General features: G+C 35.2%; 1 protein-coding gene across 4 annotated transcripts in view; it reads right to left on the minus strand.

Moving 5' to 3' along the window:
- tnksb (tankyrase, TRF1-interacting ankyrin-related ADP-ribose polymerase b) overlaps window positions 1-27,569 on the minus strand; it is a 31,669-nt gene that overhangs the window by 1,540 nt on the left and 2,560 nt on the right. The window contains exons 3-26 of one of the 4 annotated variants that reach the window (XM_039658518.2): window positions 26,932-27,027; window positions 25,698-25,734; window positions 22,480-22,555; window positions 20,076-20,096; window positions 17,885-17,979; window positions 16,616-16,682; window positions 16,309-16,495; window positions 16,109-16,227; window positions 15,947-16,038; window positions 15,786-15,864; window positions 13,365-13,536; window positions 13,196-13,275; window positions 11,956-12,101; window positions 11,702-11,867; window positions 9,087-9,306; window positions 8,896-9,005; window positions 6,919-7,107; window positions 5,316-5,553; window positions 3,831-3,910; window positions 3,626-3,746; window positions 3,441-3,538; window positions 3,271-3,345; window positions 1,739-1,844; window positions 72-258 (exon numbers count right to left, since the gene is read on the minus strand). In XM_039658518.2, coding sequence (XP_039514452.2) covers window positions 72-258; window positions 1,739-1,844; window positions 3,271-3,345; window positions 3,441-3,538; window positions 3,626-3,746; window positions 3,831-3,910; window positions 5,316-5,553; window positions 6,919-7,107; window positions 8,896-9,005; window positions 9,087-9,306; window positions 11,702-11,867; window positions 11,956-12,101; window positions 13,196-13,275; window positions 13,365-13,536; window positions 15,786-15,864; window positions 15,947-16,038; window positions 16,109-16,227; window positions 16,309-16,495; window positions 16,616-16,682; window positions 17,885-17,979; window positions 20,076-20,096; window positions 22,480-22,555; window positions 25,698-25,734; window positions 26,932-27,027 — 2,857 coding nt within the window. Of the gene's footprint in view, window positions 1-71; window positions 259-1,738; window positions 1,845-3,270; window positions 3,346-3,440; window positions 3,539-3,625; window positions 3,747-3,830; window positions 3,911-5,315; window positions 5,554-6,918; window positions 7,108-8,895; window positions 9,006-9,086; window positions 9,307-11,701; window positions 11,868-11,955; window positions 12,102-13,195; window positions 13,276-13,364; window positions 13,537-15,755; window positions 15,865-15,946; window positions 16,039-16,108; window positions 16,228-16,308; window positions 16,496-16,615; window positions 16,683-17,884; window positions 17,980-20,075; window positions 20,097-22,479; window positions 22,556-25,697; window positions 25,735-26,931; window positions 27,028-27,569 lie in introns of all 4 variants that reach the window. The other 3 variants (XM_039658516.2, XM_039658519.2, XM_039658517.2) reach the window with 3 other exon arrangements.

Consider the following 27,569-nt stretch of genomic DNA (forward strand, 5'->3'; position numbering starts at 1 on the left):
GAACATGAAACCCATCCACTTGCGCATACGTTTATGTCGCATGACTTAAAGTATCAGGTGTGTTCATGTACCTGTGGCACACGTAACAGGAACGGTCTTTGTGAGTGGGGCAGCCAGTGCCGCCCCCGATGCCATAGACGTACTGGTTACTCTTAGAGGAGTTCTCTGCAAAATATATGCCAGCTCCAAACATGCCACCAATATATGCATGACGCTCATCGAATCCTTTATGGATGATGGCGTTTATGAACGGAGATCCTGAAAACACAAAACGTGATTAGGATTAGGATGAGGAAAACAATTACATTAATATCAACTCAACGCAAAATGCAATTCATGGCGACATTTACAGCACATTTCAATGACAGAACGTACTCTTAACTTGAACTTTGAAGGTCATTTGGTATTAAGGATTTAATTTGTATAGACAAATAGTAAGGTTTGTGGTCTTAAAGGAGTAGTTCACTTTTGAAAAAACTTTTGCTGATAATTTACTCACCTCCATGTCATCCAAGATGTCCATGTCTTTCTTTCTTCAGTCGAAAAGAAATTTAGGTTTTTGATGAAAACATTCCAGGATTTTTCTCCATATAATGGACTTCAATGGGAACCGGATGGTTCAAGGTCCAAAGGACAGTTAATAACAGTTTCAGATGCAGCTTCAAATGTCTTTAAACGATATCAGACGATGAATAAGGGTCTTATCATGCGAAACGATCGGTTATTTCAAAACTTATTCCAAAAATGTAACTTTTCTAAGGACAAATGCAAGCCTTGCTATATTCTCTGAGGCGCGTTTGCAACGTCACGTAATACGTAATTACGTTCAAAAGGTCACGGGCGACGTAGCCGAAAGTACAGAGTCAGTGTTTACAAGTTGAACGCATAGGTTGAACGTGCAAACTAACTCAAACGCCGTTTACAAATAAAGGAATTAAAAGGAAAAACAACGATGTCGGACGATTTTGATTCTGTACTTCCGGCTACGTCGCCCGTGACCTTTTGATCGTAATTACGTATTACGTGACGTTACAAACGCGCCTCAGAGAATATAGCAAGGCTAGCATTTGTCCTTAGAAAAGTTACATTTTTGGAATAAGTTTTGAAATAACCGATCGTTTCGCATAAGACCCTTATTCATCGTCTGATATCGTTTAAAGACATTTGAAGCTGCATCTGAAACTGTTATTAACTGTCTTTTGGACCTTGAACCATCCGGTTCCCATTGAAGTCCATTATATGGAGAAAAATCCTGGAATGTTTTCATCAAAAACCTTAATTTCTTTTCGACTGAGGAAAGAAAGACATGGACATCTTGGATGACATGGGGGTGAGTAAATTATCAGCAAAAGTTTTTTCAAAAGTGAACTAATCCTTTAAAGGGATAAAATAATGGCTTACCAAAACTAATTAATTAACAATAAGCATCTCAAACAAAGCATGGTCGGTACAATTTTTTAAATGTTTTGTAAGAAGTCTCTAAAAGTCTCTTCATCAAGAATACAGTAAAAACAGTAATATTTTGAGATTTTTTTTTCAATTAAAATTGATTACATTTATAATCAAGACCATTTTCTTTGTGCCCTTACAAGGTAATATATTGTACAATTTATGCACTAAAGATAAAAACAAAATTGAAAAAAAAAAAAAAATCTATAAATATAATTACTTTTATTCTTTACGTTTCATTTGTCTAGACGTGTTTTCAATTCATAGGACAAGCGAGTTCTGCACTTACCGTGAAACAGCATTCGCTCATTGTGGTGGTTGTGATTCTCGTCTGCAATCTCTTTCTGCCTGTGTGTATATCGCTCTCTCAGTTTCTTATTCACCACCTTCTGGATCTACGAGACAACTACAGTTAGATTTTGCTCAAGAGTGAAACAGACAGATAAAGCGATAGTTCACCCAAAAATTAAAATTCTGTCATTTACTCGCCCTCATGTCATTACAAACCTATAAATCAGCAAACAATGTTTAAAAAATTCAAATATGGTCAAGAAGTTCAAGCATGAGAACCAATGAGGTTGTTACACAGTATGTTTGAGCTTCAGCAAGAACCAATGAGGTTGATTTTATGTTTGCTGATATATGTGATGTGATCTGGGAAAACCCACCACATGGTGAAATTTGACATATAGATCATATTAAAGCTGGGTTCAAGCCCTTTCCAAATCTGTTGTCATTTATTTTCCCGTTTGTCTGTAACAAAAGTTATGGTTATCTGAAGTCGGAAGATCGCTGTGATTTTCAGAAACAGAATTTTGAGAAAAACAGGTTTAATTAACGGTCACGTCCTGCTAGCGCTCCCTTTTTTATTGCCTTTTTATCATATCACATATTTTAGTAATCATCATAGATTAGGTATCATTCGAAAGCTTACAAACTCAAAAATCAACCTGTGAAAACCATTTTGATTGAGAGGCGAGCGAGGTCTTATAAACGAGCAGCTTCAAACTCTGTTGTTCTCTTGTGCTCCGCATCACACCACACGATAACGCTGGATAAAAATAAATAAATAAAAACTTGCGTGCCGTTGTAGTTCACCCAAGACTGGACTTTATTCTGTTATTTGGTTTATTTTGATAGATACGCTCAGATACAGATACAAACAGATACGCTCCGCCTGCGTATTCTTAAAGAGAAACACTCATTATTAATCATTATAAATTGCTATTTTTCTGCAGTGAACTAGTGAATTTTTCCAAGTTATAGTCAGAGATGACAAACAAGATGTTATAGAATAATAATTTAATAAAAAACTAATTTTGACAAAAAAAACCCCCGACATTTAATCTATTTTTAGACTTTACTGAAAACGTACCAGCGCGACATCCGATGGGTTTTCCCAGATCGCATCACATATGTTTATACAGTCTCAAAGCCTCAATGAAATCATATAAAGCAATCATGTCTCTTCAGAAGACTTGGATTAAATCACTAAATTCACATGGATTTTTTTTTTTACGATCTCTTTATAATCGTCAGAGCTTTGGGTGAATAGACTTTAAATGGAAAGAAAAATAAATCTCTCAGATTTCACAAAAAAATTATCTTCATTTGTTTTCCAGAAAACAACAAACCTTTTGGGTCTGGATCGACATGAGGATGACTGAATTTTCAATTTTGCCTGAACTTAGCCTTTAATATACGTTTCTATATATATATATAAAACATACAATATGTTTATGTAATACTCTTTTGGACAGCAATACCTATTTTAGATCAGTTAAATATCACTAATGTTGAATACATTTGGTGTGCGTTTACCTTGAGGACATTATATCGACTGAAAACGCCACCCGCGTTTCCTCCATCCCGGTGCTCCCGAATTGTGCTTTGCATCTGTGACCAAAAAAACAAAACAAACACCAATCAGCCATCACACAGAGCCCAAGCAGACGGCGGTTTGAAACAGCCCAGACGTGTTCATGTTTTACCTCTTCCTCAACCGACTGAAACTCTTTATCATCCACAGCCAGGTCAATCAAAACTGTGCCCTGATTGGTGCAGTGGAAGCTCAGGTATGGGTTGGCACCTGCGGCGTTCCAGATAACAAGATTCAAATCGAATAGAAATACACCGATGCAAGCAGGAGCTGATGTTTAATGAGATAGACACTCACCCTGCTGTCCTCCCAGAAGCCTCTCAATGCCTTTGATGAGTTTGTGACGGTGTCCGTAAGCGTTGATGCCGATCTCCTTGAGCTCCTCGTGACCCATGTCAGCCAACACGTCCAGAGTGATCTAATGGAAACAACGTTACAAACACATAAAAAAAGGTTGCACTATAAGAAATAAAAAGTTCAAAGATGTCTCTGTGTTTCTCACCTGTTCTCTCTCGAAGATGTCCCTCAAGTGTTCAAGCCCAAGACTCTTCAGGAATTGTGAGATGTTCATATCTAGGACAGCTATGGTATAAAAAGACATTTTAACTAAATAAAAATTGCAAAAATTTAAAAATTTTACTCAGACTTTCCTTCCTCTTGAATTGATGATCTGAAATAGTCCAAGAGTGTTTCCTGAAATACTATTGAGCAGCAGCAGAAGTGTACTCTGATACCCGAACGAATGACTCATGAGACGGTTCTTTTGAATAAATCCAGGCCAAATGTTTCTGATAAGGCAGTACTTTTTAGTGAATCAAAGTCATACAGCATGATCAGCAGTTTTGGGGAAAGTTACTTTAAAAGTAATGTAACATTAACATGTAGCAGTAACATTTTTTGTACTTAAGTATTGCAAGTAGTTTATTTTAAAATTCACTACTTAAGTACTAAAAGTAAAAGTACAAGTATTGTGTCAAGTAATTATTAAAGAAAGCAGTCAAAAGTTTGAACTAGCAATCAAATAAGGTGCTTTGGCGGGATACAAATTTGCTTTGGCATTACCCCTGCATTAGCTATCAATGTGTGTGTCAATCAATACCATTACCCTATAAAACTGGCGTGTGATTTAGGCAGCATAAAAGCCAACTTGCAACGAATGATTCTTAAAATGTTTATAATTGTAACGAGTAACTAGAAGAACATTAAAAAAATATTCAAGTGAAAGTATTAAATTCATCGAAAATATCTACTGAAGTAAAAGTATGAGAAAAAAACAATACTCTAGTAGAGTACAGATTAGGGCTGTCAAACGATTAATCACATCCAAAATAAAAGTTTTTGTTTACATAATATATGTGGGTGCACTGTGTATAATTATTATATATATATATATATATATATATATATATATATATATATGAAGAGTTCAGATGCAAAAGCCTCTAAATGCCATTTGAAATTTTCTTCTTTAATGATGATTTTTTATAAAACTTGTATATTTAAGTTCAGTAATTTCACTTAAATGGCAATGATAATCACCTATTAATTGTTATTTCAGTGAAATTACTGAACTTAAATATACAAGCTTTATAAAAATCATCATTAAAGAAGAAAATTTCAAATGGCATTTAGAGGCTTTTGCATCTGAACTCTTCATATATATATATATATATATATATAAATGCACATACATGCATGTATATTTAGGAAAAAAATATTAATTATATAAAAAATATTTTATATTTATATATAATATAAATAATATATAAATCTATATACAGTATATACATGAAAATATTTCTTAAATACATACAAGCATGTGTGTATATTTATATATATATATATATATATATAATAATTATACACAGTGCACCCATATATATTTTGTAAACACAAACTTTTATTTTGGATGCGATTAATCGTTTGACAGCCCTAGTACAGATAGAGGATTTTAGTACTTAAGTACAGTTGTTACTGTCTTTCTCACCATCTCCTTCCTTTCGTTCAGATCCGGCGGCTCCATCAGCAGGTCCTGCGGCGCCTCCACTGGCCCCGTCGCAGAGGGGCCCGGCCAGGTTATCGATGCTGGAGGCGGCGGAGAGGCAGGAGGGTGTGGAGGCGGGTGATATCAGAGCGGCGCTGAGGACGGTGGCCTGTGGTTTGAAACAGCTGGGAAGAGCATCAGGAGGCATCGCGTCCATCAGCAACGCGCGGATGTCATCGGCCTGATAAACAGATAAATTAACTTGATCAGCGCTTTACTGGTGAACACAAAATCCGAAAAATCGAATCAAACTTTTTTACTTTATTACAACATGTTTCTGGTCATATTGTGCATTACTCATCTGTGTAATGTTGGTAACACTTTACAATAAGGTTACATTTGGTAACAGTAGTAATAATGAAGAATACATCTACAGCATTTGTTTATCTTAGTTAAACGTTGATATCAACACTTACTAATACATTTTAAAGTTGTATATGTTAACAAACAATAAGGAATTTACAACTAACATTAACATGAATTAATAAATGCTGTAAAAAATTAATTACTCATTGTTATTTCGTGTTAGCTAATGCATTTGCTAATGTTAAAGAATTGGACTTTACAGTAAAGTGTTATGTTTTTACAATCTTCATTATGATTATTGTAGGCTTTGGCTTTTGTGTCTGCTGGATAAAAGAGTCTGCTAAATGCAAAAATGTTAAATATGAATGTTCATATTGATATTGAATGTTGCATATTTTTAAATATGAATGTTCATATTGATATTGAATGTTGCATATTGTTAAATATGAATGTTCATATTGATATTGAATGTTGCATATTGTTGAATATGAAAGTTCATTGGAAGTTAAAAAATTCTCCACCACTAAAACAACTTTTTTACTGTTTAAATCCGTTATTCACATGTTCTGTTATTTCAGAAACATGTCATATGTATAAGTTTACTTTAGAAGTGCATTTTCACAATTGCTTGTTGAATTCCGCATTGGAAAGTCTAAATTAATACATTTTCACTTTCCTTTAACGTTTTCATTGCAAATTGCAATTTTAGTTTGGAAGTTTATCTTCGAGGATCATTCTCTTATCTTAAAGGGATACTCCACTTTTTTTGGAAACAGGCTCATTTTACAACTTCCCTCAGAGTTAAACAGTTGAGTTTTACCATTTTCAAAATCCATTCAGTCAATTTTCTGATATTTAGAAGAATATAAGTAACCAGACAGTTTCTGGTCCCATTGAAAATGGTAAATGGACTACATTTATATAGCGCTTTCACAGACCCAATGGCCACCAATGAAAGCGCTTTACATTTTGCCTCACATTCACCCATTCACTCACTCATTCGTACACGGACAGTTTCCATAGTATATATTTTTTCCTACTATGGAAGTCAATGGGACCAGAAACTGTCTGGTTACTGATATTCTTCTTAATATCAAAAAATCGGCTGAATGGATTCGAAAATGGTAAAACTCAACTGTTTAACTCTGAGGGAGTTGTAAAATGAGCCTATTTCCAAAAAAAAGTCAAGTCAACACTGATATTTTCTAAACTAGACTACTATCCAAGTAGGGTAGTTTACCGTGGCCAGGTCCAGAGCGGTCTGTCCCTCCTGGTTCTTCATGGTGGGGTCAGCGCCGTGTGCCAGTAGCAGTGCACACAGCTGTGTACGGCCCTTCTGTGCAGCCTCGTGCAGCGGCGTGAACGCCCACTTATCTGTCGCGTTCACGCACGTGTTAAACTTGATCAGGAGGGCAGCGATATCCACATGCTGGACAGAACAAATAGAAGCAGTATTAATATCATGATATCAGCACTGGGTACAAATTCACACGATCAGGGCTTGACATTAAAGGGTTAGTTCATCCAAAAATGAAAATTCTGTCAGTATTTACTCACCCTCATGTTGTTCCAAACCTCTATGTGTTTATTTGTTCTGCTGGACACAAAGGAAGATATTTGGATGAATGTTTTAATCAAACAGATTTCATTCCCCATTGACTACGGTAGTCAATGGGGAATGAAATCTGTTTGGGGAATGAAATCTGTCACTCCTACTAGCCACTTTAATCATTCTTCCAAATATCTTCCTTTGTGTTCAGCAGAACAAATAAACACATAGAGGTTTGGAACAAAATGAGGGTTAGAAAATACTGATTTTCATTTTTGGGTGAACTAACCCTTTAACTCCCGCCAATCCGCTAAATGTGGGTGTGTTTCAGCAGTGTCACTCCTACTAGCCACTTTAGCGGGATGAATTTTATATATAATGGAATACATTTATATCATATACATTTTTTTCAATTGTAAAAGGCATCTGGAACAATAAATTAAGTGTAATGTAGTGTTGTCGAAGATATAGATTCTTCGAAACATACTGATACTGAAATATCTGAAGCTCTCTCATCTCTCCACCAGCGATTTATTGCATGTATTAAGCATAATTTTACATTTTCACGCAGATTTTGTGCTGTCTTGGTGAGTATTTGTGTAAACAGATTTATTTTAAGTTTTATTTTTATTATAAGAAAGAAAACGCATGTGTAACAGTATAATGGATCTGTGCGTCAGGTCTTAAAGTAACAGCAACCTGCTATCAATTTATGAGTGGCTGGTAAGAAAAAATGTTAATGTCAAGCCCTGTATATGATCTACTGCTAGACAGAACAATTGTGACCCTGGACCACAAAACACTGTATGGGTCAAAATTATCGATTTTCATTTATGGCAAAAATCATTAGGATATTAAGTAAAGATCATGATCCATGAAGATATTTAGTAAACTTCCTACCTTAAATATATCAAAATTGTATTTTTGTAAATGGATGCAGAACAATCGCCAACAGAAATGGACAACTTTAAAGGCGATTTTCTCGATATATCGGTTTCGATATTTTTGCACCCTCAGATTCACGTTTTCAAATAGTTGTATCCCAAATATTGTCCTATCCTAACAAACCATAGATCAATGGAAAGCTTATTTATTCAGCTTCCATGTGATGTATAATCTCTATTTTAAAAAATGGACACATTAGACTGCTTTTGTGGTCCAGGGTCACAATTGCTTAATATTTATCCATTTTGCAAATATATGCATTTTCTAATAACTGTGTCCTAAAGAGTGCTGAAGTTTCTGTTTTCACAAATAGTATGAGCAAATAGATAATATTGTTAAATGCTTAATAAAAATGTGAGAATGTTGTATTAAATTGTAAATATTCTAAGCAATCTCAAATCTTATTATTAAATTAAATTGTAATATATACAGGTATCACATGCACTACTGTTCTCTACTGTCATTGGGGTCAAAAAGATTTCTTTTTTTTTTAAAGAAATTACTTGCATTCAGTAATGATGCATTAAAAACATGTATAATGTTACAAGTAGTTCCTATTTTAAATAAAATTAGTTCTTTTGAACTTCCTATTCCTTAATGAATCCTGAAACAATGTTTCTTGAGCAGCAAATCAGCATATTAGAATGATTCCTGAAGGATCATGTGACATTGAAGACTGGTGACTAAAAACCTTTGACCTTCCCACACAGCCCGTTCTCTCACCCCATATGAAGCAGCGTTATGCAGAGGGATCAGTCCTCCTTTATCCTGAGCGTTCACGTCCGCTCCGTGCTCCAGGAGATACTCGGCCACCTCCAGGTTATTGTAACCAGCTGATCAAAAATGAATGAACTGATCATTAAAACAGCAGACAGACGAGATGAACGCGTGTTTGACGTGAGAAAACACGTTACCTGCCAGGTGCAGTGGTGTGGAGTTCCTGCCCTGTGTGTCTCTGCAGTTGATGTTCTCAGGACTGCAGAGTTTCTGCACGCGAGCTAAACAGCCCTTCTTAGCGGCATCCAGCAGAGCAGCGTCTCCACGCAGAAGGTCCTGGATGTCCGTGTCTCCGTCCTTCACCATGTCCAGAGCCATGTTGCCATCGCGGTTCTTCTTAGATGGGTCAGCGCCATGCTAAAGAGAGAGTAGATAGGATTTTAAATTGCAAAAAAGGCAAAAAATCAATTAAAGTGGATTCTAAAGGCACAATTTCACCTTCGGAGTCTTGGGCTATTTTGGCCCTTTTTGAGCACTTTTTAATTTTTTTAATTTTGCGACATAAACAAACGTTTACCATATCAATTTTTGGTATCATTTTTTTCAGCACAACATCACCTATATGACCAGACAGATTAGTTTATCACTTTGATGTACTGTATCAACATACTGGAACCAAAATCACACAAAAAACACAAAATCCGAATAGAAATATTATAGCTTTTTTACTACAAAAAACACAAACATGCTCAATGAAGCATTTTAAAAGGTTTAAAATGTAAACACAAGTTGTAAATGTCAAAATATACAGGTAAAATTCAGATATAATCAAGCTATATACAAAAAAAAAAATATGATTTACAAAAAAAGTGAGTGAAGCCATAGGCTTTTTTTATTCATTTTAGCTTTGCCACTTTTTAAAAAAAATTGCGCACACAAATATACAGAGAGCTATATTTAAGGCCTTGCATTCCCAGAGTATGAGGGTTCCCAAATAGTGCAAATACAACATAAAAAAAAGGTCAAATTGGGATAAAATGAAACTAAATACAGCTAAATGCAGGTGTGGCAATAGGCGTTTTTTCTTTTCTTTTTTGCTTAGAAACTACAAAACACTTCATGTACAATTACACAGCTAGCTACATTACAGGGCTTTCATTCCTTGAGTAAGAGGGGTTCCTCAATAGTGCAAATATACCAGCAGATTCACACATTTTTATCCGTTTTGTTTTATGACAAAAACCGACAAAGTTATTAGAATAAATGCAACGTCTGTCACATCCCATCTTGCATTCTTTTACGAACGCGTCAATAAACGTGTTCATTTTTTTTATATAAAGTTTAAATGATCATATCTCTGTTTTTACTTGGTCTATCAACACAAAACAAAAAGTAAAACAGAGTTTCAAGTCAGCACTTTCGACAGAAGTGGACGGCGGCGCTCAACGTGACTTTGTTTTTATGCTTCGACGTCTTAAACTGGACATGTAACTTGATCACGCCGGCGTGATCGGCGACCCCGAAAGGGTTAACATAGACTTTAAGTCAGGAAAAAGTAGCATGCACGTAAAATGACTGGTGAATGGTTTAATTGGATTTAATCTAATTGCAGCTAAACTGTTTAATGAGATTCTCAAGAAAATTCTTAGTGAACAAATATGTTAAAATCTTAATTTTGTTTTTTTAACTGATGTTTTCAGGACACTTTTTTTTTAAATAATAAAAACTATGATATGTTTACACATTTAAAGGAGAAGTTCACTTTAAAAAAAAAAACTTTTGCTGATAATTTACTCACCCCACATGTCATCCAAGATGTCCAGGTCTTTCTTTCTTCAGTCGAAAAGAAATTAAGGTTTTTGTTAAAAAACATTCCAGGATTTTTCTCCATAAAATGGACTTCAATGGGAACCAAACGGTTCAAGGTCCAAATGAGAATTTCAGTGCAGCTTCAAAGGGCTTTAAACGACACCAGACGATGAATAAGGGTCTTATCTAGCGAAACGATTGGTCATCAAAATGAACAAATCTTTTTTCGAGTCATTTGGTTCATTCAACAAAAGAAATGACTCGTAAAAAGATTCGTTCATTTTGATGAACGAATTCGAACAGGAGAGTCACGAATGCTCATCACAGAACAGAGCAAGGTGAGCATTTGAGCTTATAAAACGTAAAACTTTTTTATTTATTTTTTAAATGAGTGATCGTTTCGCTAGACAAGACCCTTAATCATCATCTTGTATTGTTTAAAGCCCTTTGAAGCTGCATTGAAACTCTCATTTGGACCTTGAACTGTTTGGTTCCCATTGAAGTTCATTATATGGAGAAAAATCCTGGAATGTTTTCATCAAAAACCTTAATTTCTTTTCGACTGAAGAAAGAAAGACGTGGACATCTTGGATGACATGGGGCTGAGTAAATTATCAGCAAAAGTGTTTTTAAAAGTGAACTACACCTTTAAGTATTTATATATTATAAAATCATTATGTATATTACAATATTTATACAATTTGTAGATTCCAAAAAGTGTAATTTTTATTTAGAATTTGACAAATTTAATTATGAGAAAAAAACACACACCGAATCCCTCCATCCCAAATGAATACAGGACATTGGATAATACTATATTAATTCTCTTCTATTCTATTCTATTCACTCATCGGCTACGAAACAAGGGATTGTTTATTCTATAGTATTTGTGAGCCGAAAGTGAAATGTAGAGTGTGGGAAAATAAGAAGTGAGCATCACGCAATCATGATATTCACTATGAGGCCAACATGTGCATGAATTTGTCCATCTGAGATATCAAACCTTGAGCAGTAGTTTGCAGATCTCATATTTGCCCTTGGCTGCAGCTTCATGTAGTGGTGTGAACTTCCAAAGGTCCGCCACGTTCACAGACGCTCCATGTCTCACGAGCAGCTCTGCCACCTCATAGTGACCATACGAACATGCGTTGTGTAAAGGAACCAGACCCCTGATCAAGAGAAAGATGGCAGTCAGATAATGCCAACACAGAGCAACGATAGTCACGCTAATGATGACTCAGAGGACGATGACCGTACCCTTTATCTTTAGCGTGCACATCGGCCCCATGATGCAGCAGGTATTCCACAACAGCCACGCGGTTGTATCCCGCGGCAAAATGCAGCGGGGTGGAGTGACGGCCCTCCAGATCACGACAGTTCACGTTTTGAGGGGAGCACAGTTGCTATGGAGGACACACACAAACATTTTCCTTCACAAACCACCATCAAATGAATAATAAGAATTTATTAGGTTTGTTTACATGAACCAATTTCCCCCAGAAGTCTAATTCTTGACAATAGCTCAACAATATAAAATGCACACACTCACACTCCAAATGTTCTTATCTAGTTATTTATTCGAGACAAAAATAAAAAACAAACTGCGTAATTTAGTTTGTAGAACAAGTATCGTCAAGTTATGTTTACCACAGACCATATTTTACTATTATAAATTAAAGAAAACATCTTCCTGGTTCTGCCATCATACCTCCACCACTTACTAATTTAGGTCCACAGCATCTCTTACAGTCTCAATTTAATTCAAATCAGATTGGTCTAGGTGTTTACATGAAGGCTTTTCAGTCCGATTAAAGGGATAGTTCAGTCACATAATGGAGGTCTATGGTCACCACCTCAAAGAGCATGCACAGAGAAGTCCAAATTAAACATGATTCAATGAAATGTAAGAACACATTGATGGCCTAAGACACGAAACGAGCAGGTTGTGTGAGAAAACGAACAGTATTTATATCGTTTTAACCGATATAAGTGCCCGCGCCCTCAGATCACTTGGACGTGGCTGTGGTTACAAGAGGTAAAAACGACATAAATACTGTTCGTTTTCTCACACAAACCGCTCGTTTCGTGTCTTAGGCCATCAATGTGTACTTCCATTTACGAGTCATTAAATCATGTTTAATTTGGACTTCTCTGTGCATGCTCTTTGAGGTGGTGACCATAGACCTCCATTATATGACTGACAGACAAGAACGATTTGACCTAATAATATAAAAATTGAAACTACTGCGGAAACAAAGACACCTACATCTTGGATGCCCTTGAGGTAAGCTGAAACATACCAAAAATTAATTTCAAAGTGAACTATCCCTTTAAGCGATCAATATGATAAGCAGATTATTTGAGTGCAAGTAAACAAAGCTATTGATTACCTGATGGATATAATCACAAAGAAATAAAGTCACGTTTTAACGTCACATCGCTGAAGTGAGATGGATTTTGAACATGTTAACTTTAAAGTTTCTCAACTGTTATTTACCTTCACTGTGTCAAGGTCTCCGGCTTTAGCGGCCTCGAGAAAACGATAATCCACATCCGAATTACGGGGAGGAACGTTCTCTGGAGAAATAAATGCAGATGAAGGACATCTTGAGCGTTCAGATTAATCATACTGGAAATAAAGCTCAGAGTAACGGATGTAATACTACCATTAAGTATTTGCTGAATGGCTTCATTGCCCATTTGTGAAGCTGTGAAGCCCTGCAATGAAATGATTGACGGGTCGGCTCCGTAAGTCAGCAATAGTCTGCAAGTCTGGATGTGGCCAGCAAGGGCCGCCCTGTGCAGAGCTGTCTGTCCAAGTGTGTCCACAGCATTCACCTGAACACACACACACACACACACACAAAGCTCAGTGAAAAGCTTTATAATAAAGATAAACATTAAACATACAAAAACATTAAAGTTTGGAAACATATTCAAATTATTTCTGAAGGATCAAGACTGCAGTAATGATGCTGAAAATACAGCTTAGAATAAATTACATTTTAAAATATATTCAAATAGAAAACACTTATTTTAAATTGTAATAAAATTTTACAATATTAGTTTTTACTATTTGATGTTGAGGAGAAATCATACCGACCCCAAACTTAAGAAAATAGCTCTTAGTTAAAAATGGCACAATTTCACTCAATATCTGTGTGTAAATATTCTGCATTTTAAGTAGGGATGGGCAACGATTAATCGCAATTAATCGCATCCAAAATAAAAGTTTGTGTTTACATGATATATGTGTGTGTGTGTGGTGTGTATAATTAATTTGTATATATAAATACCCACACATGCATGTATATATTTAAGAAAAATGTGTTATTAACATATCAAATATTTATATTTATACATAATATTAATTATGTATAAATATATATAAAGTATATACATGCAAATATTTCTTAAATATATACATGCATGTGTGTGTATTTATATATACAAAATAATTACACACACCACACACACATATATTACGTAAACACAAACTTTTATTTTGGATGCGATTAATCGCGATTAATCATTGCCCATCCCTAATTTTAAGGGAATTTCTAAAGTGAAAAGCCATTGTTATATAGTATATCATAATTTTAGTTCAGTATCTAACATTTTGGTAACACTTTCCAATAAGATTTAATTAATCAACATTAGATAACTACAATTAAGAATGAACTGCACTTTTACAGCATTTATTTACCTTTGTTACTTTCAATATTTACTAATACATTATGAAACTCTAAAGTCGTATTTGTTAACATTAGTTAAAGCACTGTGACCAAACATGAACAAACAATGCAAAAAACGTATTAACCGTTAAAGATGAACAAACTCAATAACAAATGTATAGCTCATGGTTAGTTCGTGTTGGTTAATACTTAAATGTTAACAAATGAGACATTATTGTAAAGTAGGGCTGGGTAATAAATATCGATTTCTCGATATTAATCGATTCCCATTTTTACGAACCGTTATCGATTATTAAATCTCAAGAATCGATTAGTCATCCTGTTTCATTTGAATGAATGGAACAATTTATCGCGGCTGTGCGCATCCAAAAAAAAAAATCGCAATAATCTTTGTACTTTGTTACTATTGATATGAAACAAAGTCTCAGTTTTCAAATTACGTCCATTTTCTTTAGAAATTCAAAAACATCAATAACGTTTTGGTGCTGTGGCGTGAGATCGCTCTGGAGAAGCAGCAGCGCTGATCTCTCTTCCGGCTTAATAATACCAGTTACAGTGTGAAATAAACATGAATGAGCATCTGAAAGCGTGTTAAAAGATAGAGTACAACTTATCGAAATCCGTATCATGTCACATTGATTCGCTCTATCAGCGTTTCAACAGTGGAAAGACGTCAGTTAAACAGCATGTAATCAATGTCATCGTCATATTTACCTCAGAAAACCCACATAAACTCGTTAGTCAGCTAGAAAAAATCGTTGTAGAGAGGAGCATTTTGCTAAATATGCATTATAATCTTAATGTTCTTCAATATTTATTGCATATTTGAATAAATCTGGCAAGTTTTTATGACAGCCACCATTTAAATGTTTATATTTCATTTAATGTTCTTATTATAAAAATAAATAAAAGTGGAATTTAAGTGTTTGTATAGCTACAAAACAGTTCATTATTGCCTTCATATTAGGCTAATGAAGTCTATAGGCTACAACTAGACTCCCATAGTTTACAGCATTAGTTAAGAGATTGGATTCCCTTGAGAAAAATGGCTATTTATTGTAACTGATATCCAAAATAATCGATATTGAATCGAAATCGAATCGAATTGCAAGCTTGTGAATCGAAATCGAATCGAATTGTGAAATTTGTCTCAGTACCCAGCCCTATTGTAAAGTGTTACCAAAAGTTTAAATGTATCATTGTTTTATCATTTACAAATTGATTTATTTAAAATAAAAAAAAGTCCTGAAGTGTCAAACACATCATATCCCATTGAAAATATTCAGTGTAGGTTGTGAGATAACAGATACATTAATATAGTTGAAGCTGCCAAAGTAGACGGCATATAGCAAAGCAGCTCACTAGATCCTGGAACATATCCCATGCTGGTACCTTCGCTCCATGTTTCTGCAGGACTTCAAGCGCATCATTATGACCCCGCTCAGCCGCTACGTGGAACGGAGTCATAAAACTAGGGGAAGAAAAAATAAGTGAACATGAGAAACAGCAACCGACTGTATTTACCATAGTATCTAACAAAGTCGAACACTCACTCCTTGTTCTTCTCGTGAATGTTGGCACCTTTCCGCAGGAGCAGCTCTGTGACCTGTTTGCGTTTGGGATGAGGAGACGCTACGGCGCAGTGCTGTGAACAAAAGCGGTTAGACGGAGATCTTAATAAACACATCATTAAAACCCTCAGCATTCAGACTCACCAGAGCGGAGTCGTGCGAGTGAGGGTGTTTGAAGCTGATGATCTCTTGAGCCGTTTTCTTGACCTTTGCCATGTCTGCCTCACGGGCCGCTTGCAAAAGCGTGTGTCCTTTGAACTCATCTGGAAGAAAAATCGCAAAAGATCAAATGATTGCACCTAATATTGAAATGAGCGGATTATACAGGGGGAAATCGCACGTACAGGTGAGTCTCTCTTTAAGCTCAGGTGTGGGCGCCACATCCACCGCGCTCTTGCCGTGGCAGTTCAGCAGTGTGGGATCGGCGCCGTGACTCAGCAGCAGCGAACACACCTCTACTCGATTCTTACTGGCCGCCTCGTGCAGCGGGGTGAACTGCCATAAGTCCATGGCGTTGACGCACGCACCGTGCTGGGAGAGAGACAATCACAATAAACAGAAACTCAGAATCAAAACAATATAGCATCTGTGCTGGAGGAGCATATATATATATAATCAATCAGCAAGTATTGGCTGGATTTTTCTATTTACCTTTAACAGGAGCTCTGTGACCTCGTAGTGACCATAAGAGCAGGCATTGTGCAGAGGCACCAGACCACTGAGAGAGAGAGAAAAAAACTATTATTTCAGAATTTATCTAAAGATCATGATAAACGCTGATGACCTCGTATACCTTGTGTTAATACACGTTCCAGGTCTATTTGTTCAGAGCAGATTATTTAAAGGAGTAGTTCACTTTAAAAAAAAAACTTTTGCTGATAATTTACTAACCCCAATGTCATCCGAGATGTCCATGTCTTTCTTTCTTCAGTCAAAAACATTCCAGGATTTTTCTCCATATAATGGACTTCAATGGGAACCAAACGGTTCAAGGTCCAAAAGACAGTTTCAGTGCAGCTTCAAAGGGCTTTAAACGATTCCAGACGATGAATAAGGGTCTTATCGAGCGAAACGATCGGTCATTAAAAAAAAACAAAAAAACAACAACAAAGTTTTAGTTTTATAAGCTCAAATGCTCGCCTTGCTCTGTTCTGCGATGTTATTCTGCGAGTTATATTTGAACTCGTTTATCAAAATGAATAAATCTTTTCCAGAGTCAATTCGTTCATTTCGTTCATTGAATGAACCAAATGACACGAAAAAAGATTTGTTCATTTTTATAAACGAGTTTGAACAGGAGAGTCACGAACGCGCATCACAGAACAGAGAAAGGCGAGCATTTGTGCTTATAAAACTTAAACTTTGTTATTTGTTTTTAAATGAGCGATCGTTTTGCTTGATAAGACCCTTATTTATCGTCTGGAATCGTTTAAAGCCCTTTGAACAGTTTGCAGCTGCACTGAAACTGTCTTTTGGACCTTGAACCGTTTGGTTCCCATTGAAGTCCATTATATGGAGAAAATCCTGGAATGTTTTCATCAAAATCCTTCATTTCTTTTTGACTGAAGAAAGAAAGACGTGGACATCTTGGATGACATGGGGGTGAGTTAATTATCAGCAAAAGTTTTTTAAAAGTGAACTACTCCTTTAATATAAATAATATATGCAATCAAATAGTATATATCTATTTGATATAGATATATACTTACTATATACAGAAATCTTTTGTAACAAAGTAAAATTCTTTACAGTCAGTGTTGATCAGTTTAATGCATCCATGCTGAATAAAAGTATTCATTTCTTTAAAACAATTTTGAAATGTGTCAAATTGTGGAAATAAAAATAGGTTACAATTCATGTTGGCTTTACATACTGGACACTACATATTTAAGAGAGAGACAGGAAGTAGTAGTTGCTCACCCTTTGTCTTTGGCATGGACATCAGCACCGTATTGCAGCAGTAGCTGCACGATACGCACACGATTATACCCAGCGGCCAGGTGAAGAGGGGTGGACTGCAAAAGAAGAGAGAAAAATTAATAACCCGCCTAAATATATTCAGAGCTAAATTAATGATCATCAATAATACAAGCGCTCATCTCACAATCACATAACCCAAACTCAAATATAACTATATAAACCTGCCTTTAACTCATCCCAACATAAGACAGCTAACTTATTTAAAGTTTTGAAATTACGTTCTTGTGATGCAAATGGAGAAGCGGTGGCTAAAGGCCCGTTCACACCAAGAACGATAACTACAGTGATGTGAATAAGTTTGGACACCCATGCTAAAGTTGCCTAAAAACAGGAATAAAAAAATCATCTTTTGGATATTGATCTTAATGCCTTAATTAGAAAAATGAGGAAAAGTCCAACCTTTAAGGACACCAATTTTCTTTGTGAATGAATAATGCATCATAAATAAATAAATGTTTTTCCTTAAAATAGAGGGTGCATAAGTCATGACACCCCTATGTTAAATTCCCATAGAGTCAGGCAGATTTTTAGTTTTAAAAGCCAGTTATTTCATAGATCCAGGATAATATGCATCCTGATAAAGTTCCCTTGGCCTTTGGAATTAAAATATCCCCACATCATTCACCGCACCTAGAGATTGGCATGGGGTACTTTCCATAAGATCATCTTTCAATGCAAATCAAACCAGCTATTAGGCTAACTGAAGTAAAACCATGCCAATCTCTAGGTGTGGTGAATTTGAGCTTCAGAAAGAGCCAATGAGGTTCATTCTCGTGTTACACATCACGTTTGAGCTTCAGAAAGAGCCAATGAGGTTTGTTCTCACGAGTCAAGCAGATTCGTTTGAGCTTCTGTTTATGTTCACTGATCATAATAACAATTTTTATTTGTAACGCACTTCATATTTAAGCAAAATCCCAAAGTGCTACAATTTAGAAACAACCAAAATAAAATAATCACCAAAAAATAAAAAAGGCGAGTTTTAAGACCGGATTTAAAAACAACCACAGTGGGACCGAGAGCGGCTGCACAGAAAGCCTGATCTCCCATAGTACGTAGCTTAGACCTGATCAATGTTTATATGTGAATAAAAGCCTAAATTAAATCTGTTCATATAAAGCGATTGAGCCTCTTCAGAAAATTTGAACTAAACCGCTCAATTCATAAAGATTTATTTTACGCTCTTTATGAACTTTTTGAAGTGGTAGTTGCGTAGATGTCAATGGAGGGACAGAAATCTCTCATATTTCATCAAAAATATCTTCATTTATTGTATGTTTCGAAGATGAACGAAAGTCTTACGGGTTTGGAACGACTTGAGGGTGAGGTTTGACTGATTTTTGGGCGAACTATCCTTTTAAAAAGAGAGATTATAAGTAACTCAATAAACCACTAGTACCTTAAAACGTCTAAACACACAAAAAGTTACAAATTGATTCTCAGTTCATGCAGTGAATAATGAAGAAATAATGCCCTTATGACAGCCTGAACACAACCACAGCAAAACACTCAGCATGACAACCAAATCTCAACAACGCAGCCGTTTAGTAATGAAGATATGCCTCGAATCAATGTATGATGCGTTCTCTGAGAGAATGATATTATTCAGTGCAGGATGGAGAGGCAACATTCATGTTCATATCATTATTAATGAGGACTGAACAAGCAATGGGCAACAGTGCAACGTTTCTAACAAACACACAATGGAGAAATCTAAACAGGAGAAATCAGGAGTTAAACACCACGTTTGTGGGGAGCATGCGTGCTGATCACAACAAATCAAACAAACGGATTCAAAAAATGTGAGCAATGATGCGTGGATGTGGAGTTTAGGGGTAAAACGTGGAGTTCTTGCAAAAGAAAACAGTTTAGAGAAGCTTTGTAAAAGAGGTAAATGAAAGCCTTGTTTTCAGATCCTGCAAGAGTCATCAAAACATTAGCAGAGCTATTGGTTGATTGATGGATTGTGACCAGCAGAAAAATAAGGCAGGTTTCTGTGCATTTTGAGTGCGAACCAGCGTATGGATGGATTTTTAGGGGCAAAAATTAACAAAAATTGTAAGAAAAAAAAATAAAAAGAATTCACAGAAGACCAAATAAAACTAATTTCGGTTTCACAAAATAAACTTACCAGCATTTTTTGTGATGTTGACTGAATGTCGCCAGAACAAAAAACAAAAAAAAAACAAAACAAAAAATTAGCTATAAACTAACATATCCATAACCATCAGAGCTAACTGTGGTGCTTGAAACCTATAGCTCAAAAACCTTTTTAAGAAACATTTTATCTTTAAAAGGTATATTTTCAATTTTTATTGATCAGTTCAAACAGGAAGATAATGCTAAAATTGATTTGAAATTTTCAATGGCTGATATAATACTTACATAAACTGTATATACACACTACAGTTCAAAAGTTTGGGGTTGGTGCGATTTCTATTGTAATATATGATAATGTGTACTTTATTCCTGTGATCAAAGCATCATAACTCCAGTCTTCAGTGTCACATGATCCTTCAGAAATCATTATAATATGCTGATTTGCTGCTCAAGAAACATTTCTCAATATTATCAATATTGAAAACTGACTTTCCCCCCCCGATTCTTAGAATTTAATAGAAATTCATGTGAATTAGAATTCTTATTTCAACCTACATTCATCCTTCCTGAATAAAAGTCTTAATTTATTCAAAACCCGAAACTTTTGAACGGTACATACAGGCAATTTAATGACAGAAAATGAGAAACAAAATTAGTTAATTACTTTACACAATATATATTTGTATTCTTTACAACACATATGACAACAGATAACCTTTATTATTGTATCAGTGCATCCCTTTGGTCAATAAACCCTTTCTTTGCTCATGGTCAGATATCAAAAACAGGATGTTTGTTGTTGCATAAATGTTGCCACACAAAGAATCTCAGATTGTAAAACAAAATGTCAGCGGATCAAAGATATTTCTAGTTTTACAACGTCTAAGGCATGATATCACTCTCAATGTAGAGTTCATTCAAGCATGATTTATGCTTGGAGATCCACTATAATGTCCTGTATTTGATGTGAATTGTGGTGTTAATAGTTAAAAAAAAATGCTAAACACACTACTCTCAAATTATCAGTCCAAATTATATCACTATACAATTTAAATGCGTATAAAATAGGGCTGTCAAACGATTAATCGCATTCAAAAATAAAAGTTTGTGTTTACATAATATATTTGTGTGCACTGTGTATCATTATTTTGTATATATATGAAGAGTTCAGATGCAAAAGCCTCTAAGTGCCATTTGAAATTATCTTCTAAAATGATCATTTTTATCAAGCTTGTAAATTTAAGTTCAGAAATTTCACTAAAATGGCAATGAAGATTACCTATTAATTGTCATTTAAGTGAAATCACTGAACTTAAATATACAAGCTTGATAAAAATGGTCATTTTAGAAGAAAATTTCAAATGGCATTTAGAGGCTTTTGCATCTGAACTCTTCATATATATACGTATATATAATAAACACACACCGACGCATGTATATATTTAAGAAAAAAATACTATTTATATATAAAATATTTATATTAATATATAATATTAATTATATACAAATACTGTATATACATGAACATATTTCTTAAATATATAAAAGCATGTGTGTGTATTTATACATATACATATATATATATATATATATATATATAATAATTATACACAGTGCACACACATATTATTATGTAAACACAAACTTTTATTTTGGATGCGGTTAATCGCGATTAATCATTTGACAGCCCTAGTATAAAAATCAGTACCGGTAAAGTAAATGTATAGTAATAATACATAATATCACTATACTACAGTAAGTAACTCAACATCCACTACAAGAAAAATAGAGCAACAAGAGCAAATTTATTAAAAAAAAAAAAAGTGAACTCATTCCTAAAAAGCCCTTCTGATATAAAGAGGAAGATCTGATGAATGAAGAGACCTGAAATGATCAGGGATGACAGAGGATTTGAGGGGAAATTAACAGTCCTGTTAAAATGTTGATATTAGATAAAGAAATGGATCACAAGCTTTTGCCTAAAACTTCATAAAGGTCAAATGTGCATCCAATAAGCACTGAAGCTCAACTGAAATCCCTTCCTGACATTAAAAAGCAGTCCAGAGTGAACAAAGGGGCAGTTAAGACTCGAAACAAACATTATTAAATGACATCAACCATACGTCCAGACTTAAACTCATTATGGGTAAACTAGGTCAGAGCTGTTTACTCTAAACACAGTATTACGGAAAGAAAAAAACTCAAACAAGGGGACCTAGACCTACATGTATCATTTACATGACCAATAAAATACATCAAATCACATTCTGTATTTGAGTTTAAACAGAACTAGAGTATAGAAACAAAGTCGGAGATAATATTTCTAAAATGGTCAGGAATTTAAATCTTATAATCTATGGTATATCAAATATTAAAAGCAACACTACAGAAAAAAAAATGTATGCAGATTAAATAAAACAACTCAGATCTGTTACCTTGCGTCCATCGCTGGCATGACAGTTGACGTTAAGTGGGGTCAAAAGTGCCATAAGCTTTTCCTCGTTCCCGCTCCTAAGAAAGACGTTTTTCAAACAGAAGGAGACAGACACTGTTAGGAATGGCAACTTAGAGAAAAGACATTTCTGGATCAGAGACACACAGAGAAGATTCCAATGTACTTAAAGGGACCACGTCATCTTTTGAAATGCACAATGTAATAATTAGGGCCGTCAACTTTAGTCGTTTAGTCGACTAATCAGTCGAGGCAGTCTTGGTCGACTGACATTCTTATTGGTCGATCAGTCGCATTTTTTTATTTTTTTTTACCAATAGAAATACATTTTCAATGATTTACTCCTTGATATTTATTCCTTTATAAAGCAGTTATTTATTACTGTATTCTAAATATAATTAGCCTATGTTTTATCCCCAACTTTAAATGATTTAATTTAGGCTATTTTTTGTAACTGCGCCACAGTTTAGCGCACACACATAATACACTAGGGAACCGCACAGGTGTCTGGCTGCGCTGCTGCTCGCGCTCGTAGTGTCCAAGAAATCCAAATCTTTTGTCTGGCTACATTTTTGTGGAGGTAGGCGACCGCGATCGCGTCGCTCCATTATGAGTGCGCACATCGCGTGCCTACATTTGAAATCGAACTTGAGCGCGCAAAAGACGTGAGCAGCCCTTTTAACGGCTTTATCATGCTGACTCAGATTGTGTTTTCTAAATATGTTTTCGTTTTTATTTGTACACTTGACGCATTTGAAAATAATGTAACAAAACGAAAATAAACCTATACGACAATTCACCATGACGTCACAACAATAATAGACGTTCTTCCGGGTGGCAAAAGCCGAAGCGTCCCTATGGCAACACTAGTAAATTGCATGGAGGGAGACACACCGCCGGCAGAAGCCTAATCTACATTTCAACAGTTGATTCGAGAACAGACGTGGTGGAAATTCAGACATAGTTAACATGATCATTAAAGCTTAGATTCTTTGATCTAGAGACGTGCACTCCCAACGCACTAGACCGCGGCGCGGGACTAGATCGGATGGCCGAGTGCGGGCGGTAATGCACTCTGTGTGTGCGGATTGCAGGAGAATAAAACGATTCGCGGGACTCCCGCAAACTAGAAATATCTATGAATAAAACAAATAAAAACTAATACATTTGTATTCATCTGTTGCAGAAAAGCAACAAGAACAACTAAAACAAAATAGAAATGACTTGCATGGCAGAGTTTCTTTTTAGAACGTGACTGCAGCGATGGGCGATGTAGCCAATCACAGACATATGTGTTGATTTATTGAACGCATTGGCCAATCAGAAGCATTTACGATGAAGAAGCATTTACTCACCGCTCAAAAGAAAGTAACATAGAAAGTAATAGAAATAACTAAGTTAGTTGAGAACGTCAGTTATATAACGACCCACGTATTAAAATGGTTGGGTTTCGGGCTCAGGCTCATAATTAGAAGACGACATGCACTTTTGACGACGTCCACTCGCTTTAACCTCCTCACCCACAGGCTCTGCTGGATAGATTTACTTTTTTCTGAAGGAAATCGATAAAAAAAAAACTTAACCTACACCTTTTGCTGTATATCTGGTGGCGCAACCCCAAACACAACATATTTTCGCTGGATCTCTTCAGTTAGTCAATGGAAGCCGCTCGCGTTCTGCCACCCGGAAGTATCGCGGTGCCTATTGTTTACAAACATTCTGAAATGCCCTATATGCCTTCTTACAACACAGCCTATTTCAGATTGATTTTAAGGCTATTTTGTTTTTTTGTGTGTTTTAAAACGCCTAGATGTCTATATCGGCTGGACAAAAGTTAACCCATAGCTTTGTAATTAAAGAAGAATACAGCCTGTATAAACAAGAGCTTTTGTTAAGATTTTGCATTATGTGGCAGATAGCAGTTACAGTTTGTAGCGTGTGGTGTAATCAGGTGCGCGATTGTGACTGTCACCATAGACCTAGACAGAGCTCCTCACTTTTTGCAGTTAAAAAAAAAATCACTTAATTTTCAAAGAATTTCATTATTATTATAGTTTTATTTATTTGTGATGTTTTTTCGTTGTTGTTTTATAAATGCTCTATGACAATCGTCTAAAAAATGTTTAATCAAAACATGCGTTTTTTTTTTTGTTTTTTTTTAGTCGACTAATCTTTGCGCAGGACAAGACCTTGGTCGACTAAGGATTTCTTTGGTTGACTACAGCCCTAGTAATAATACTACCGTAATTATTGACACCTAGCTGCAAAAACGGCTTGCTTTAGGATTGTTAAAGGCACCAACTAAAGGATGTTGCCACTGCAACTATATTGGACTTATTTACTAATTTTGCATGCAAACACAGCCAATAGGCTCTATGCACAACTTACTTCCGCATTCTGTATATTTTTTGATAAACGATTTCGAACAGGAGAGTCACAAACGGGCATCACAGAACAGAGCAAGGCGAGCATTTGAGCTTCTAAAACTTAAACTTTGTTATTATTTTTTTTTAAATGAGCGATCGTTTCGCTTGATAAGACCGTTATTCATAGTCTGGAAACGTTTAAAGCCCTTTGAACAGTTTGCATTGAAACCGTCTTTTGGACCGTTTGGTTCCCATTGAAGTCCATTATATGGAGAAAAATCCTGGAATGTTTTCATCAAAAACCTTAATTTCTTTTCGACTGAAGAAAGAAAGACATGAACATCTTGGATAACATGGGGGTGAGTAAATTATCAGCAAAAGTTTTTAAAAAGTGAACTACTCTTTAATTCTAAAGGATCGGAAAGAAGGTAGAACATAGCAATGAAAAAATAGATTTTTATTAAAAGTCTAATGTCATATTTTAACATAAATTAATAATATAATAAGAGTTCATTGTATTATCACTACTAATAAAATATTCTGTCATTTTAGCATTTAGGATTCTTTAATCTAAGGGGACAATTTTACTCAAAATCTCCCCAGTCCAAAAAACATTTATTGAAAATCAAGAGGCAAAAAACGCTTCAAGTTTTCTAAACATCAACATATGATCAATATGGCCAATATCACCTACAGCTCTGCACTTTCTTCCCAACATACTCAAACAATCAAATCAAGATGTTTGAACAACCCCCTTGAAACCAATTATAGAAGTGTTTATTTCACCAACACACTGATATTAAATTACTATAGTTATTGTGCCATATAAGCTCACCTTGCTGCCTCCAACAGTTCATCCTTCTTATATTCACCTAAGGAATAAAGACAGACAGCAGATGTCAGACAGACTTGAAAGATGCATTATAGTGTGTGTGAATATGTTTAGGTGTTACAATAGCTATGTTCAGACTGGAAAACATGCATAGTGTTTATATTATGCAGAACTGCAGTTTTTTATTAACATGTGAAACGGTTTGCGATGGATTAATTAAAGTGTTCTGCTACAACTTCACTGTTTAATTGGGCGAGTGGTGTCAAGATGGCATTAATTAATTTGATTAATCAAATTAACCCTTATGCTGCATTAGGGACATTTTTGGTCTTTTGCAGTTTAATTTCTTTGACCATTTTGGCTGTTTTAATGCAAATGGTATGAAATTTGGCAAAATTGTGACTTTTTGGATACATGTAAAAAATGTGATCCCATTTTGCAAAATATGTATAACACACACTGTGTAGATCAAATAGTAACACTCAGCACCATAAATACCAAAAATGGCCCATTGAAACCTATTAAAACGTTGTTTAAATCTGAGGCTGTCAGTAATACATGAAACATGATTTTTGCACAAACATCCTTTCATTTTGAAGCAAAAGCATTATATTTGCATTATATAGTGTATTCCACCAGATGACGTCACTACATATTTATTCCCTATGGGTGGAAATGCACCTTATTTTAGGCAATAGGCAATGTTTAATAGGTGGCCATTTTTGGTCTCTAACGCGCTAAGTGGGATTTTTTGCAAAGTGGGACTGTGATAATCCAAATCTAAAGTTTTCTCTTTGCATTTAGTTTATTGAAAATAATTGAATTTTTGTGTTTTTTCCTCTTATACAAATCGATGGTTTCGCAAACAAAACTGGTAATTAAAGGGTTAAAATCCTGAAATTGAATGCATTTTTGGTAGTTATGATGAGGACTGATGCTGGTTAAAAGATTTAACTTGGTAAAAGCGGAAAATAATAATAATATATAATATTTTAGGCAATGTTTAATATGTGGCCATTTTTGGTCCTTAATGCACTCAACGGTGTTAAAAATCTAATGCAGCACAAGGGTTAAGATGGCATTAATTAATCCAATTTTGTCAACAAATGCTTTGACATTTGGCCACCCAATCAAATAGCAGATAATGGCCTTCACTTTTCAGACTGCAGTGAGGCACTTTTGTTGTATATTTATTTGTCTATACTGTAAAGCAGATGTATGTAAGTGCATGTCTCACCAGTGAGGACGGTCTTAGCAGAAGGGTCTGCCAGGTCCAGAGCTGATTTGCCGTCAGTGTTTCTGATGTTTGGATCAGCGCCGTGCTGTAGCAACACTGTAAGAAACAGAATCAAGCAATAAAGTCATAAGAGATGCACCGATACTGAAACTGACGATATCACAAGCAGATCATATTTTAAACTTTGGCTATAAAACTATAAATATCGATACTGTTTTGCCACCTAAAGTGTTCATACTAGATCTGCAATTTGAAATTTTAGTACAATTTTAGTACCCATTGAAACATTTTAACACACATAAATACATATATATATATATACATACATACAGGGCCTAAAATGAACATGGTGTTTATCGAGTATATGAAACGCTGTCACTCACCAGTGTAAGCACTATGCAGTGCTTAATTTATTTCATTTGTATCATTATTTACTTGTGCTTTTGCTTGTTCTTATTTTATTACTGATTGTTTATTTTCTTTAATAATCCTTTAAATTTATATTAGTTAGGCTAGTAGTTTTCAAAGTTTCCACAAAGCACCCGCGCCCTCAGAACACTTGGACGTGGCTGTGGTTACAAGAGGTAAAAACGATATAAATACTGTTCGTTTTCTCACACAAACCGCTCGTTTCGTGT

The sequence above is a fragment of the Pimephales promelas genome, chromosome 4, assembly GCF_988280905.1.
Source record: "Pimephales promelas chromosome 4, fPimPro1.hap1.1, whole genome shotgun sequence".
In the NCBI taxonomy this organism is placed as follows: domain Eukaryota; kingdom Metazoa; phylum Chordata; class Actinopteri; order Cypriniformes; family Leuciscidae; genus Pimephales; species Pimephales promelas.